The sequence below is a fragment of the Leuciscus leuciscus genome (genome assembly GCF_965113295.1).
Source record: "Leuciscus leuciscus genome assembly, chromosome: 19".
Classification (NCBI taxonomy): Eukaryota; Metazoa; Chordata; class Actinopteri; order Cypriniformes; family Leuciscidae; genus Leuciscus; species Leuciscus leuciscus.
The window spans coordinates 34726426-34743447 of NC_138743.1; the positions used below are offsets into that span (position 1 = coordinate 34726426).

Here is a 17022-nt window from a genome sequence, read left to right on the forward strand (position 1 = left end):
AGAGGTTAAGATGTTGATGATTTACTGAAAATAATAAAGATTGCAGTCACCATTATGGTGATCAGTGTTTTATTTAGTTAGACTCTTGACTTTTTAGCATTAGTTTTTTTCTGACTGTTGTAACTGTGTTTATGTGAGTTACCATACTATAAAGCTCATCCATGGTTCCTATCATGTATGAAGCATGAAGCATGCCACCATTGTTGAAATTCACATGCTGATTCTTGATGTCTGTCTGTGTCTAAACATGGCCGTATTAAAAATATTTTGGTAAAATTAATATGTGTTAATAAAGGTATCTTATTATAGTGTCACAGTGTTTATCATACAATTTTTAAATGCATTTAATGATCTAACACACTTTTGATCAGTGATAAATCTTGGGATAAGATCTGTGGCTTAGGATGTTTTATGATGATTATGAAATACCACTCAGATTTAAGTTCTCCACGTTTTCTAGTGTAAATATTGTAAATATATTTTTCAATAAAGTGGCAATTCCTTAAGTATTATTCAATATAGTGTAATATATAACACAATATGTTCCGTAAGGATGGGTATCTATCTATCTATCTATCTATCTATCTATCTATCTATCTATCTATCTATCTATCTATCTATCTATCTATCTATCTATCTATCTATCTATCTATCTATCTATCTATCTATCTATCTGCTGTTCATTTATTTTCACGTTACGAGTGTGCTACTCCTATGCTTTGATGTTCTCTATGACCTTCTGATTGTGTGACAGAAGGTCACCAGACAGTCTACATCAAACAGTAGGCTACTCCAGCTTTAAATGATATGAGACTGTGGAATAACATAGATAAGAGCGGTGCATTTGTAGTACACACGCAGTAATTATAGTTGACCTGGTGCCTCATGGGTTAAATTGTCTCTCTTTCATTTTGCTGTCTATACAAGAAAGTAAAACAATATCTTAACAATAACAACCACAGGTGAGAATCAATTCAAGCTTTGCCAAAATCTACTAATATAGAACTTTTTGACAGCTAAACATCAAGATTACACTCTGGAAAATAGATTAGCTCCAAAATAACACTGATATGAATACAGTTAGTTCGGTCAAATTTTTTTAATTTGTAATCTGTAACCTGCATGACTTTCCATCTTCACAAAAGGAGAGCTCATGTGCGTAGCAGACTGTTTAGGTGTCTCTTTTCCATTCAGTAAATCTTAGTCACTCTCCGCACACTGAATAAAGAACTAAAAAGTCAAGCTGTTTTTTTTTTTTTTTTTTTTTTGTAATACAGATTTGTATTATTAATACTAAGATAGATAGATAGATAGATAGATAGATAGATAGATAGATAGATCACTGTAAACCCTAATGCTCAAAATTAAATGGTTTAAGTAGGGTATAAACTTAAATTAAACAAATTAGTTCAATCAAATGAACTTTTATGAGATTTTTGGAACTTTTACTTTTGAGTTCACAAAACTGACACATTTTAAGTGTAATTTACTTGTCATTTAATTACTTGTTTCTTTTAATTTAGACAAACTTAAATTTAACAGAAACAGATTTATATTTCCCAGCATGCTTTGCCTTGGCACTCAAAAGGGAGATTAAATGCTAAAAGTTTTTTTTTTTTTTATATTAAGTTTTTGTGCAAGATTAATGTTAAGTGGGAGATTAAGTAGTGTTTAATGTGTATATGCTAATTTAGAAGAGTTTCTGTTATGTTGGTAAATAAAAATCAGCCAGTTCTGCTTACTTAAACTTTACATTTCTTAACGTTAAAGTTTTTATGTAACTGATTACCTCAAATTTTTTGAGTTTTGCCAACTTATTCGTGTTGATAGATAGATAGATAGATAGATAGATACATAGATAGATAGATAGATAGATAGATAGATAGATAGATAGATAGATAGATAGAGAGATAGAGAGATAGAGAGATAGATAGCACATTTGAAATATAGATAGCCTATAGTTCAAGTGAAAAAGTGCATCTGAAACATTTGTTCCTTTAGGTCTATTTTTAATTCACTGAACTTTAAGCAATATGTAACTGAGTGCAAAACTTGTTTTTGCTGTACTTTTATATAAAATGAAAGAATTGATAACACAGACTGAGTACAGACCTATATTCTTTATGAAAGGAATCAGATAAATGTTTATATATATATATATATATATATATATATATATATATATATATATATATATATTTATGTACCAGTTTAAATAAATGTGTCTGAAAATGTATTCTGTTTCACTATAGCAGTAGCACAGGTCAGATTCTACCTCACTTTAGCCCCGTGCCACCAGTCTTCGTTCTCATTAATCTACTTCTTTGTGGTGAGGAGGGCACTGCACACCTTGTCGGAAACACCCACATTAAGCTCTAAATAAACCAAAACATCCTGCTTTTCGCAGCACTCCAGAGGCCCTGAACGAAGCATGTGGCCCACCATCAGCGCTCTGAGCTGGGGCAGGTCGCGTCTCCTTCCCTTTCATTCATCTCTCAGTCTTTCCTCAGGCACCTGGCATCTGTTTGTATATTGTGTGGTTCACGGCTGTCCTCTGCTCAGGGCTTTAAAGAGGTTTTTTTTTCCATTCCAATGACTTCCTGTTCCCCGTGATGTCATAATGGAGGAAAGTCTGTCTTTAAGTGGAGGATGCAAACACCCATTTCCTGTCGTGTGCCAGACCCACTGTAATGGTCAATGCGAGACTTTAATTGTGGCCTTGCAAAGGAAATGTTCCAAATCTGGGACATTAGATAAAGAACATATGTCATGATATTTTAATGGCTGTTCAGAATTTATGGTTGAAATAATAGCCTTGTGGTCAACTCTTCGGCACATCACAGGCGAGCTGAGTTTGAGTACTTTCCAATCCCCTCTCTCTCCTACATCGTTTCTTGTCAGATCTATATTGTGCTAAGCAAACAAAGCAACAACAAAACAACAAAAAAGTAATAGTAGCAAAATGTTTGGGCTCTTTCCTGAAATGTATGTGCATCTCTTTGGTTTTAGAAGTGTTAAAAGGGATGGTTCAACCAAAACTGAAAATGATCCCCTGATTTACTCAACCTCAAGCCATCCAAGGTGTACATGACTTTCTTCTTTCAGATGAACACAATCGGAGATATATTTAAAATTATCCTGGCTCTTCCAAGCCTTATAATGGTAATAAATGGGGGGCAAGATTTTGAAGCCCCCCACAAAAATGCATCTATCCATCATAAAAAATAATCCAGTTGATAAAGGGCATCTGGAGCGAAGCGGTGGATATAGCACTAATAATAGTATACAGTAGTTTGACTAACTTAAAGGGATGGTTCGGAGTAAATCAACCTAGGGTCCTTTGCACCATGACCTCGAGCCAAACTGGTTTGGGAAAAGCACGTAAAAGTCCTGAGAGAAAGCGATGTAAGGATGTAGTGTAACGACACCCAGTTCCAGGAATGCACTAATATTTTATTGGTAGTACCAGTTTGCAACAATTATTAGTTAACACTAAGTTGTTAACACTTCAGAAAAAATAATAATTCGCAAACATCGGGCTTGAGTGGAACCTTCCACCCTCCCCTGACCGTTCATGGCTGGATGATTGGTTCCTAAGGTCAGACCGCAGCGCACAGGAAGTGCATGAGGAGCTCACACAGTCGTGGAAGGCACCTTTCACTGCCAGGGCACACTTCACAAGCTCTTCCACTCTCTACCCTTGATGGTGTAGAGGCTGGGGGTACACTAAGGTTCGTCCCAGGCCCCATCCAGAGCTTGTAAAATACATTTATATAGCGCTTTTCTGGGTACTCGAAGTGCTTTACATATGGAAGGGGGAATCACCTCAACCACCACCAATATGCAGCATCCACATGGATGATGCGACGGCAGCCATATTGCACCAGAACGCCCACCACACACCAGCTTACTGGTGGAGAAGAGACAGAGTGATGAAGCCAATCAGTATATGAGGATTATTAGGAGGCCATGATGGACAGAGACCAATTGGCAAATTTGGCCAGGATGCCAGGGTTAAACCTCAACTCTTTTTTGACGGACATCCTGGGATTTTTTATGATCACAGAGTCAGGACCTCAGTTTAAGGTCTCATCCGAAGTTTACTTTGTCCATGATGACGAAGGATTACAGTGCTGCTGGACAGGACAGGACAGGACTTTTTTCCAGAAATTCTTGGCAGAAAAGAAGCAGACAGAGGCAATTAAACATTGTTGGTCTTTCCTGGACTGAAGCAGAGGTTCTACTCTTCAGCACAATAGTGACCTAAAAACTTAGACAACAGAAACCCTTTAAATCCCAACAGAACATTAAACACTAACAGATCTCTCAAGATCTCAGAGGAGGAATAAACAACAAAAACAGCATTACCAGCTTCACTAATTACTAACAGTTTGACTTTATTTCTGTCATACGCCTACAAAAGTTCTTATTGAGAATTAACAGAGGTTTAGATGTTGAAGATTTATTGAAAATAATACAGTTTGTAGTGTTAGGGGATTTACATTTAAAGACTCAAGGACCAGATATGATTAATTAAGACCCGGAGTCAAGAGTGCAGTCAATTAAAGACAAGACAAAAACAAATCAGCTTCAATAGCAAAAGTTCATAGGCCGCCCCGCTTACAGTTACAAAGATCACAGCAGTTATACCCTTCACCAATGTCTAAGCTACGTCCTTGCTTCAGTTTGAATTATTCTCATTGGCTAAGAAAAAATATAAAAATAGTAATTTTCCACACATATACAGATAGACTGAAGCATATCTCCATCGATTATGCAGCTGACACTCAGACCCTGAAGTAAGGCACGTAGTGACCTTCCAGGTCGCTGATTTGGGTTGCTGGGCGCCAGCATGTCCAGAACAGCAAGTCAGTCAATCTCCAATAATGCCGCTTCCCATACACAAAAGAAATATATTTGAAATATATTTTCAGTATATATTTTGGAATATATGCAAATATTTGAAATTGGCCCAATAAATATATTTCACACTTAACATCATATATTTTTGTTATATTTCAGAATATATTTCAATGCATTTTTTTCTGTATGGGTCCCCAAAAGTGTCAAAATATATATGGCATATATCCCAAATACATTGAAATATATTCTGAAATATAACAAAAATATATGATGTTAAGTGTGAAATATATTTATTGGGCCAATTTCAAATATTTGCATATATTCCAAAATATATACTGAAAATATATTTCAAATATATTTCTTTTGTGTATGGGTTGTTCCTTAACCTGTAACCAAGAAGACTAACACACACACAGCTTCTTCAAGGTTGGATTTGACCAGGCTCAAACTATAAACAGGAGAGTCTTCTCTAAACATCAAGATAATAGGTTATTTCTCTCAAGGAGAGGACTCTTTAATATACCACAGTTCTCAAGAAAAGGACACTTTAGTCTAACGCAGTACACTGAGAAAAACAATAAGTAGAATTTACTCAATTTTTATAAGGCAAGTTTTTGCACGAATTTTTTTCAAGTAAATTTCACATTGATGGAAATTAAGTAAATCTACTTAGCTAAGCCGAGTAAAATTCACAAAGTGAATAAGTACATATAACTTGGCCTGTTAAATTATATTGAGTAATTTTTACTTACAAATCTGATATAATTAATATACTTAAGTAAAACCACTTGATATTTTAAATACATTTTACTTGTTTTATGCAGTGCTGGTAATTATTTTAAATTAAATTAAATGTTACTCTTATAATGTGACAAAATAATACTGTGACAATGTGCAGTTAAGAGTAATTTATTAAGAAATAAGCATATACAGAAACCTATAATCACAATAATAACAATTCAGTGTGTTCGGTCTCTCTCTTTGTCCCTCTCAACCGGTTTACAGCAACGGAGGCACAAAGGACTGAATGCATTTGAGAAATATCCTGAAATTAAGAAAAGAGAGAGAGAAAAAAACAATAATCAGTAAACAGCAAATACTTTTAAATTAAAAGTTAATTAATTTGCATTCACATTATTCATTTCATTTATACCAAATCATTAAAAACATCCTGCATGACCTTACTCTCATAGTCATTTACACACATTAATGCTAACATGTGACACACAGCAGATATCAAGGCTACGAATTAGGAATTTGGGAGTACGAATTATTGTCATTTACAATGTGGTCACGATTTAGTAAAAGCAGGGGCCGTATGCACGATTTAGCAAATGAATGAGGAAATGAATTATATTGTGCACGATGAGGGAACGAGAACCTTCTCACTTAGGCCTATTGTTAATTCGTGGCCAATATTTGTCATCTATAAAGAAAATTGCACACAAAATAACAAATATTAAACAAAAAGATCATGATTTAAGTGACATATTCATGGTTTTTAGGCGTAATTACTGATAAATCGTGTAAAACGTAAAGTTTAAAACTGAGAAAAAAATGTGGCTAACGTCTACAAAGCTAACTCGTCATTAAAGGTACAATATGCAAGAATTTTGCATTAAAATATCCCATAATCTCAAGGCCAGTGTTATATATTTTGTTAAGTTGATTACTTACAATATCCCAAATGTTTCCAACTATTTTTAAATCGTGAGAAAATTGCGATTTTAACCAAGGAAACGGGGCGTTAGAGCAGGGGGGAGCTGGGAGTCGCCAGTCAATTGCGTCATATCCGCGTCACCCTCGGTTTCCGCTCGTACTGCGTGGAGTCCTGGACAAATGCGGAAGTTGTAGTTGTAGCGTCTATCAAGCAACACACGTAGCTTGTTTCTTGCAGTCGTTATGGAACATAATTATTCTTTACCGATTGCAGCTGGTTCTGTCGACAAAGTAACGTTATGCTTAATTTTATATTTCCTAATGTAGCATTCGGTATGTAAGGGAAGTATTATTGCTTTAGATTTGTGTTTAGTTTATTGACATTGTTTATCACGTCTGGTGTTTATGGCCATGTAAATAAATATAGCATGTGTTATACATAAATATTAATCAGTATTTTGGCAAATGATGTGGGTATGTTCGAATGTACTTTTACAACAATTGTTTAGAACACATAAAACTGCCCCGCGTTATCACAACAATGAATTCGACATACAGTAACATCTATGATAACCAATGTAGTATTAAACCTTACTTTTCTTGCGGTTAATTCATTTTAATGAAATAAAAGTGTGATGAGGTTCAAGAGTCAGGAAGGAAGAAGACAGGGATCGGCGTGACTGGGACTCGTACTTTATTAAAATAAAGCAAAACAAACAAAAGTCGTGCACAACGCGCATTCACCGTGGCAACCGCGACGGCACAAAACAGTTCAAAAATGAGAGCTCGGGTCCACCGGTTTTCTTTCTCTGCGTCCAATTTTCTCTTCAGTCTCTCTCTCGTTCCAGCGCGCGGCTTATAAGCGGTCTCTCCACGCGGATCACTGCAATAAAACACAGGTGTTCGTCATTTGCACTTGACCTACTTGCTCGTCTCTTCTCTCTCCCATTACAGACCGCGCTGAACCCCCACCTCGCCACAAAAAGCATGTCATTATAAAAAAAAAACTTAGCCTCATCCATGAACATGATTTTAGATTCCCGTCTGACTGATTTACATCCACGGTGGAGTTTAAAACGACAGTTCCCATCATTCCACGCTCCTTCACATCGTCATCAAGCTACGCCGTTGTTGTTGTTTGGAATGTAGCGCCCTCCAGAGGCCAAAAATTCTTGCATATTGTAGCTTTAACCCTCTTGAGTCGGCAAAAGCGCCCGCGCGTTTTGCTCGATTTTTTTTTCACATAGCAGCAAATTAGACTTATACTCCGTCATTTTTGGTCATAAAGATTACAGACTTAAGAAATATGAAAAAATAAACTGTTAAATGTCTACCTTTTCCACTTTCAATCGAAATAAAACATTGTGCTTTTGTAAAAGAAAGAAAATAAACAGGGTGCTTTCTGCCTCTGCCACAACGTCTCCCTGAACTTTTTTCTGGAGCACGTCTCTAAACATACGAACACTAAACTTTTCAAATGTATAGCATGAAGTGATGACAAGACAATCGTTGAATTAATAAAAAAATCATTATAAATCCGTTATATAATGCAGTTTTTTTACTGTTGCTTACCTGTCGAGAGCCGTTGGAGTGGAGATTCGAAATCCCTCAATCATCGCGTGTGTTCTTCTTTCTGCGCATGCGCAGATTCCTTTCTTCAAGGACAAAATTTTACTTGATTTTTTTTTATTTGCTTCAAGTACTTAATTAATGCATGTAAATATGCCAGAGAGTCAGAAGTAAATTTCACTTGTCTGTTGGATGTCTAATATTTACAAGTAAAAAATGAGTATATAATAGGATTTACTTAATATACTAAAGTTTTCATTTTTACAAAATTATTCTTAGCAAAAGATACATGATTGTTCCTGTTTTATTTACTTTGACATAAAATCATTTTTTACAGTGTAAAGTAAAGCTTTAACAAAGAAACGGTCCCCCAACCATAGGTTCTAATGACCCCTGTGACCTACTGTAAAGTCGTCATTGTGAGCTAGAAGAACAGATATATGTGTTAACACATGTTGAAGACCTTTCTCAACAAAACAAGTCCATTATTTCATTTCTGGAAGCCGAGCTGAATGAGCAAGCACTGTTAATGCATTCATGGCATGTGGCCAGACCCTCAGTCACCTCTCAGATACCAAATACAGCCATTAGAGAATACATGAAAAGAACATTTCAGTAATCACACTGGTAACTTCTATAACAGAGTAAAATCTCATAAGCCAAGAGAAGTCATTCAACTCATGTGATATTTAGAAGGAAAAATATTGATTAATACCTTGATTATAATCACTCATTAGATATTTGAAGCATCAGTGGATTACAGAATCCACCCCTTCAGTAGTCACCATTATGGAGATCAGTCTTTGCTTTAGTTGAGCTCTTGACTTTTTGTATTTAAGAAAATTAAGAAAAAGAAAAAAATAGAATCTATTTGGTATTTATTTATTTATTGACTAATTGATGATGTCATAATCATCACTAAATGTGTTGGGTCACAGATCTCATTCCAAGGTTTATCACAAAAGTCTGTTACATCAATCAATGCATTTGCGATTCTCAACAACAGTGACATGCTGCAATACATGCTGGGAACCATGGATGAGATTCCTATATGGTAGCTCCCAGAAAGGGTTTCTGTTGTCTGAGTTTTGTGGGTCACCATTGTGCTGAAGAGTAGAACCTGCTTCAGCCCAGCATAAGACCTAGAAACACTATAGTATGCTGCATGTTGCTTTTTTAATAGGCAGAAATATAGTTAAATATAGTGCTGTTATGTCAGTTAACTACATTAATTTTTTTTTTTTTTTATCTATTCAGTTAAGTTTCAGCAATAAATGCAGTCTATCATTGTCCTGACTCTCTTTAGTTTGTTTTCATATTAGAAACTTACAGATTTGGGTAAAACGTCCTTGAGAAATGTAAGGCAATCGTTTTCCACGTTTTCTAAGTAGGCCTACACTACATTTTACAGTGTAAATATATATTGTAAATATATTTTCCAAAATTTGAAAAGCGCCAATTCCTTAAGTATAATTCAATATATTATAATATATATCACAATTTGTTAAAGCAATATATTATTTATATTTATATTACAGTATATTTACATCATACAATATATTGATTATAAATATATGGAAATGTATTTTCTTTCCGTAAGGGATGCCACTGTAAGAAATTATATTGTTTAGTACTGTAATTGTTTTGATGTCACCATATTGGTGATTAGTGTTTAATTAGCGTGTTCATTCTTTAACTGTCTATGGTTGGAACACACACAACATCAAACCAGCCTTACAACAACAAAACTTTCTTTTAGAGTTATTTCAACAATACCTATACAACACAGATATCGTACTTAGAGTGTTTTGGAATACACATTTAAAGTAAAGAACACGTCTTTTGGTTGGAACCAGGGGCTCGTTCTTCGTACGTTGCTTATTACATCCGAGATCAAATGACACATCCAAGATAATATCATCGTGCTAATCATGATCTGGCTAACTCGGTTCTTCGAACACACTTGCCGGATAGGATTAGTATCGCTGGATTGAGTTATCTGAGATAATTGCGCGTTCATGCGCTGGGTTAAAAGGGGACATGTATCGATAGTAGAAACATTGATCAGCAACGCTGCTATTGGCTGTTCAGCGTGGCCAAAGAGCGCGCACAGTTTTTCTCCTCAGCAGAGCAAGATAGTCGAAGTTTATTCGGAATTTTAATGTTTTAATGCAAAACGCCAGGGAACACCTCAAAGTCTGCAAAAGCCAGGAGAGAGGGCTGGCAAAAAGTAGCAGACAATTTAAATCCGTTAGAAGTGGCCATGTTAGATGTTTTTATCACTTATTAGCCTATATTTTTGTATTTGAATAATTGCATAATTACTTTGTTCATTGTAATGTCAGAGTCACCACACTAGAACATGGGAACAAACAAAAGTGAAGTACAAAAATATTCTACATAATGGTAATTTTTTTGTTATATTATAGTCTCTTTTATAAAAGACACTGTTAAATAAATGGTTGTCTGTTTATAAAAGCAACCAAGAAAAAGGCTGAGCAAAAAAAAAAAAAAAGAAGAAAAGATCTTAGTAGCCTACACTGTAAAATAATTTTTGCTGCATTAAATTAAGGCTGTATAGTCATTTCAACTGTTAAATCTTGAGTAATGATGAATTGCTTTGACAAAACTTTTCCAGAGTGTAGTTCATATAATGACATTGTGTTTTCCTCTTTTGTGCACTTTTACATAATACACCAACACTTGTATCTGTTCCCAAGAAAGTGGTGGCTGAAATATGTGCAGTAAGTGGACATTTTCTAACTTTCCAAAGGAAAGAAAGTATAAGACTTTGTAATGTCCATTTGTTTCCATTGCACTGGACAGTGAATAAACCCTCTCAGATAACTGTCATATGGAGGAACTAGCCTACCTGCAAGTGCATACATAACTTTACTTCATTTATACTTGTATGCTTTATGGCTGCAATATAAGTTGCAGGATTCCACATCTGCAGAAAGGCCTACAGAAGAGTCTGCACAGACAGAGGAGACATAGGCCTACAGGTGGGCAGTGGATAGACAACTTTTCCTTTTTATTTGTTGCATGAGGCATGTGTCTAATATCTCTTGTTGCAGGCACTTGACCACTGGCTTTACAATGGACAATTGAAATAAAACTCAAGGAACTAAGTATATTGGTCTTTTATTAAACTTTTCATTATATTATAATGAAAAGTTTTTTTTTTGGGCAATGTTGTGTAATATGGCACATGCAACAATGTCACAGGCCCTGTCAGGTGTGCAACCCTCAGACTTATCAGACACTGAAATCTTCCCTTTAGTTAGCCAAAGTTCATTTCATTGTGTGCCCTTGTCCTGGCTAGAGCTGCATTGTAACTGGTTTGGGTCAGGGAATGGGGTCATAAACACCTGTCTGCAGGAACATGTCATAATCACCTATGAAGAAATGCAGTTCTGTTAGGATCAGCATAAGTGTATGTAATACAGTGAGCTTGATATTTAATTGTGGAACTTTCCTTACCACTTTCAAATAATGTGCATAAATGTGAATCTCTGAAAATTCTTAAGTCATGCACAGATCCTGGCCATTTTGCTTTCACATTTGTGATATGGAAGATTTTAGTCAACTGACTTTTTTTATTTGATATAATATTATTAATCTGGAATATTAAGAATCCCAATAGTAACTGGGCTGCACATTTACATTGTGAACCCCCTTTCTGTTCACATAATCCCCTTCATTGAGGCCTTGATGGCAGTCTATGGAAGCCTATAGACAGTCTATGGTACCAATCACGTTAGTGAAGCCTGAGTGACATACTGTAATCGGCATGGTCATGATTGCATGATCTTCATAAAAAATGATAGCCAAAAAAAAAACTGCTTTAAAAAAACTGCTTTACAACATTGGGTCTTAAAAACCTAAAACTGTTTTTTAAACCTAAAAGCGCCAGGTAAACTCCGAATGACACGACAGACAGCACTTTCCATCAAGTTCTCTGCTCCAATAGTGTAAAGGAAAGAGCCACTCGCAAATAATCATAGGGCAATGCAAACAGTTTGTGCTGTAGTTAAAGCCCGACTCCGACAAGTCGAAAATAATGTGCGTTTCCAACAAATTAATAATGTAAACGACAATCTCACGAGTCACGAGAAAAAAATTTCAATCTCAGAAAGTGCACTATCGCGCTGCGCTGGACTTCCCGTATCAGCTCCGCTTATGAAGCCGGGATCTAATCCTGTTTACATGAAATAAGCCTGCTCCCGAGCAGGTTCAAGTTTGCGCACCTGTTGCTATGACAGCAAGTTCAGGATGAGCGTCGAAGAACCAAACAATCCAAGATCATGCCAAATCGTCAACAATCAAATCCAGCTAACTGAGTTAGCGACGTACGAAGAACGAGCCCCAGGTTGGAACCATAGGTTCACGGTTCACAACAACAACAAAACGCACACGAGTGAATTGATACAGGAAATGACGTACCAGGAAAAACACTGGTGAGATAAAAGTTCTCGCGCGAGACTGTAATTCTTCCCTCACACACATGGCGAACAACAACAACAAGCAGCTTGCACTCCAAGTTATCTGTGCGCTGATTTGCAGCGAAAAAGAAAAAAAGAGAAACAACAGACGAATATGGAGGAGAGAATGTTTAAAGAGACGCGAGCAGCACGGATTGTCCGTTCCGCCGAGAGTGTTGGAGGTAAACAGATAACTATAATAAAAGCAGTAACTGCTTGCTTGCTTGCTGGTGTACTTATTCTGCTAGAAGCATTATTTAGTCAAACGCCCTCTGATATGAATGATATGTTATTGCTAGTCGAGCGAGGAGCCCGGCTGCTGCCGCGAGCTGTTGCGGATGACGGAGGAGGAGTTCGAGCTCCTGCTGGGGAGCGTCGGGGCCCTCATCACCAAACAACACACTAAAATGAGACGGGCAATATCCGCGAGAGATCGCCTGTCTGTGACCTTGCGCTATTTGGCTTCAGGTGAGTCTGTCTGCCTGGGCAGTATTAACATAACGCTGAATTCATTGAACGTAGCTGTTGTTTATTTTAAGGGTTATTTTTGTTATGCAGGGGAAACATTCAGTTCCCTCAGTTTACAGTACAAGATTGGGGCCAGCACTATTTCACAGATCGTTATGGAGACCTGTGCTGCTCTGCACCAGGTCATGAAAAAAGACTACCTGAAGGTAAACTCTGATTTCCATTTACTCAGCTCAATCCTAAACATCTGCAGTAGTATCATTAATCATAACTAAAAGTATAGCATATTAACTTAAGAGGACATGATAGTATCTTGTGACCATGCGATTTGAAGTCATGGGACCCAGATCCTATGTTGAGAGTACGGTACCTAAACCTGTAAACCTGTACGGTTATAGCAACCTGGGATTATCAGAAATTGGGATTAATAATAAAAAAAAAAAAACGTAAGAATGACATAAAGAAAGTGCAGCATTAAAGGGGACATCAGATGCCCATTTTCCAAAGTTTGTGTGATTCTTTAGGGTCTTCATGAGTAGAGGTCGACCGATTGGCTGACCGATTAATCGGGCCGATATGTTTTAATTAATCGGCATCGGCCGATTGTGCTGCAGATTAATAAGCAGGCGCATCTGCGAGCAGCTAAGCGTTGTTGTGGAACATGTGACGCTGCCGCGGGTACCAAAACCTGAAGCCGCTCGCTGGATGACACAGTTTCAGACTCAGACAGCTCAAACCGGCTGCATGTTTTCTTTTCAGCTCTTCTGAGCTGGCAGACACCTAACTAAATGCAAAAAAAGTGAAAATTTCATCCGATGTGTAAGGGTGGATTTCCTGCAGTGGTTCAGGCTGCCGAATGACTAAAGAAGAGTTGTCAGCAAGATGGTAGAAACTGTACATTTCTTGTCAGTTCCACCCACTGCCACTTATACCAACGACGGGAATAAGCACAGTTACAATAGCTTAATATGTGGGAGAGCGTTGCTATAGAGAGTGACAATATTGTATTGCAATAGGTAGCACTTCAAAGTCAATACCAAATCAAAACTATTTAGCACATTAGTTATAATTGAAAAGGTTTAATGACAAAATATGGTTATGGTTACACTTAAAATAGTTACAAAAAAGATGTATGAGATGATAACTTTAATACCATTAATCTTACCCAGCATGTAAAATGTTACGAGAGAGAGAGAGAGAGAGAGAGAGAGAGAGAGAGAGAGAGAGAGAGAGAGAGAGAGAGAGAGAGAGAGAGAGAGAGAGAGAGAGGAGGTAAAGGAAGAGAGCCCCAAGAAAGGGACTCAGAGAGCCAGAGCATAAAAGAGACAGAGCAACAGTTTCAATCTTCTTTTATCCTTTCCTGACCATGTGACTAAAACCCAGTTGTGAGACCTTCAAACTGACCAATCAGATAATTTCAACTTCCTCCACTGTACTAAAGGTGTGACAATTCATCGACCCCCAAAACATCTTGGTACAGGCCTAGATCACTATCAGCCCATCTGTGCCTTTAGGAACTTGTGGTCTTGTGGTAGAAAAAGGGGGTGGAAAACAGTAAAGCAAATGTCTTGGTTCATTTCAGATATCTTGGATTATTTTCAGTCCTACAGATGTCCCCTTTAAGGCTTGGCTGTATTATATTACATTGCTCACTAATGTATAGACATTCTTGAAACACATTGATAATACAAATTATTTCAACTTCATTTGAATGCTATGTTTTAACATCAAGGCTTACAAAAACATTCGTATTCATCCCGTCCCACAGTCTTCTAAATCCATTCACTGATTGTTTCTAAATTATTTAGTATTTGTTTGTATATTTGTATTTTCAACTTCATTTCATATATTTCTTTAACATTCTGTATTATCTATGTACAGTAATGTGTGACTATCATGCCTCTATTTCTGTAGGCTTATTATATGCCAGAGGTAGTAAAAAATGTTTTATGTTTTATTAGAGAATCATTATATCTTTGAGTCAACAGATTCATTAAAAACAGTGAATTCTATACAAACAAAACAATGAACATTAATGAAATGATTAATTTACTTATATGATTCATTCACAAACACCACTAATTATAACTTTACAGTTATCCTTACTATAATACCTGATTAATGAATAGCCTAAGTGAAATAAAATATTATAGTCTTATATGACAATCCGTAGAGGGTTGTATAAGTGTTAAATTCCCATTAAGTGAAGGCTTACAGAAATAGTCATATACAGTAAAACCAAAGCTTTACTGGCATGATTGTCAGACATTTATTTACAATATAAACAAAACATATACAGGGGATATTTGCGTATTGAAAAATATAGTACAGAGCGTTAATTGGGTAAAGAAGAACATGAATTGAAGGGGAAAATTAAATATAACAATGATTAGCCTATATTATACAGAGATACCAAAAAAATTAAATTATTTTGTTATGTATTCTTTTAAGGTACGTAATAATTAGTAATAATTTGAACTTTATAATGCTGTCCCGACCACAAGGTATTTATACATTGTGCTATACATATTTTATATACTTTTTATATATTTATGTACATACAAATATCATAAATACCTCATAATACAAATTTTAGAATAAGTGTACAGAATGAACTTAATGAAGTTGAGTCTTATTCTGTTCTATTCTTCTGTTGTATTGCTAGACACCATCAACAGAGGCAGAATGGCGGACGATAGCTCAAGACTTTGAATCGAAATGGCAGTTTCCACATTGCCTCGGTGCGCTTGGTGGAAAGCGGATCTATTTACAGCCTCCAGCAAAAAGTGTGAGCGTTGAGCATAATTACAAGGGCAGATTCTCTGTGACCATCATGGCTGCGGTAGATGCAAATTACAAGTTCATCTATGCCAGCGTGGGAACCCAGGCCAGTGTCTCTGATGCTGGACTGTTCGCTCACTCGGACTTGTGCAAAGCCATGGATCAGGGTTTGCTGAACTTCCCTCCACCTGAACCCTTGCCCAACAGTGACGTAAAGATGCCGTACATGTTTGTGGGTGATGAGGCATATCCTTTAAGGCCTGATCTCATGACGCCGTATCCATGCAAGCAGACGGACCGCAGTCAGCAGGTACTGAACTGTCGTCTATCAAGGGCACGTAGAGCACCAGAAAATGCTTTCGGCATTCTTGCTAACAGGTTAAGGGTTTTCAGGAACACCATATATTTGGAGCCAGACAAGGTGGTTAAGATAACCATGGCCTCGCTATGCATCCATAACTTCCTCCGCGAGCGCAGGTCTGAGGCGTACACACCTCCAGGCTTTGCGGATTGGGAGAATGAGGAGCACAGCTTAGTTGAGGGAACCTGGAGAAAGCAAGGAAGTGGGTCTTTCCAGCCGGCGGAGCAAAGAGGGGAAAGCGATGCATCAGATACGGCGAAAATCCAACGAAACCTTCTGTGTGACTATTTTGTCTCGCCTGCAGGTTGTGTTCCTTGGCAGGAGGAGCACATTTAGTATTGTAAGGATGTATTTAATAGTATTGTATTGTATAGTATTGTAATAGTATTTTTGTAGTGGAGAACACTGTGGATTTGATTCTTTGGCATTAGTGTGATTCTGTTGTTGATTTTAGACCTTTGGTACAGAATGTCTTGTGTATAGTATATCTTCAGACCATAGAAGTTTTGTACACTTATGTAAATATATATGTAAATATATGAATATGCAAATATTATTTTGTAAGCTTTGTTTCAAACATTTATTACAAAAAAAGTACTGGAAACAACAGTATAAAAGTTTGCATTACTGTACAGATTCACAACATGACATGTAGGCTATTGTTTAACACTCAAGGTCAACATTGATTTGATGTCTTTCACAACAGTGAAATAAATATAACCTTGAGATCATGTTCATTATGTTCCTTTTTATTCTGGATATATTGCTGTTAAGTAGTATCCCAAATTCAGATGCTACCTTAAGGTTTCCAAAGGTAGTGAATGCATATGGTGTTGT

The 17022-nt window shown here is 36.6% G+C and overlaps 1 protein-coding gene and 1 long non-coding RNA gene across 2 annotated transcripts in view; both read left to right on the forward strand.

The window, feature by feature from the left end:
- LOC309482582 overlaps positions 1-17022 on the forward strand; it is a 205320-nt gene that overhangs the window by 33005 nt on the left and 155293 nt on the right. The window lies entirely within an intron of this gene.
- On the forward strand, positions 12531-16918 carry LOC309482522 (uncharacterized protein). The gene is made up of 4 exons (XM_082147981.1): positions 12531-12757; positions 12875-13043; positions 13134-13249; positions 15709-16918. The coding sequence occupies exons 1-4, from the start codon at positions 12599-12601 to the stop codon at positions 16519-16521; spliced, it is 1257 nt and encodes a 418-aa protein (XP_082004107.1). The 5' UTR covers positions 12531-12598; the 3' UTR covers positions 16522-16918.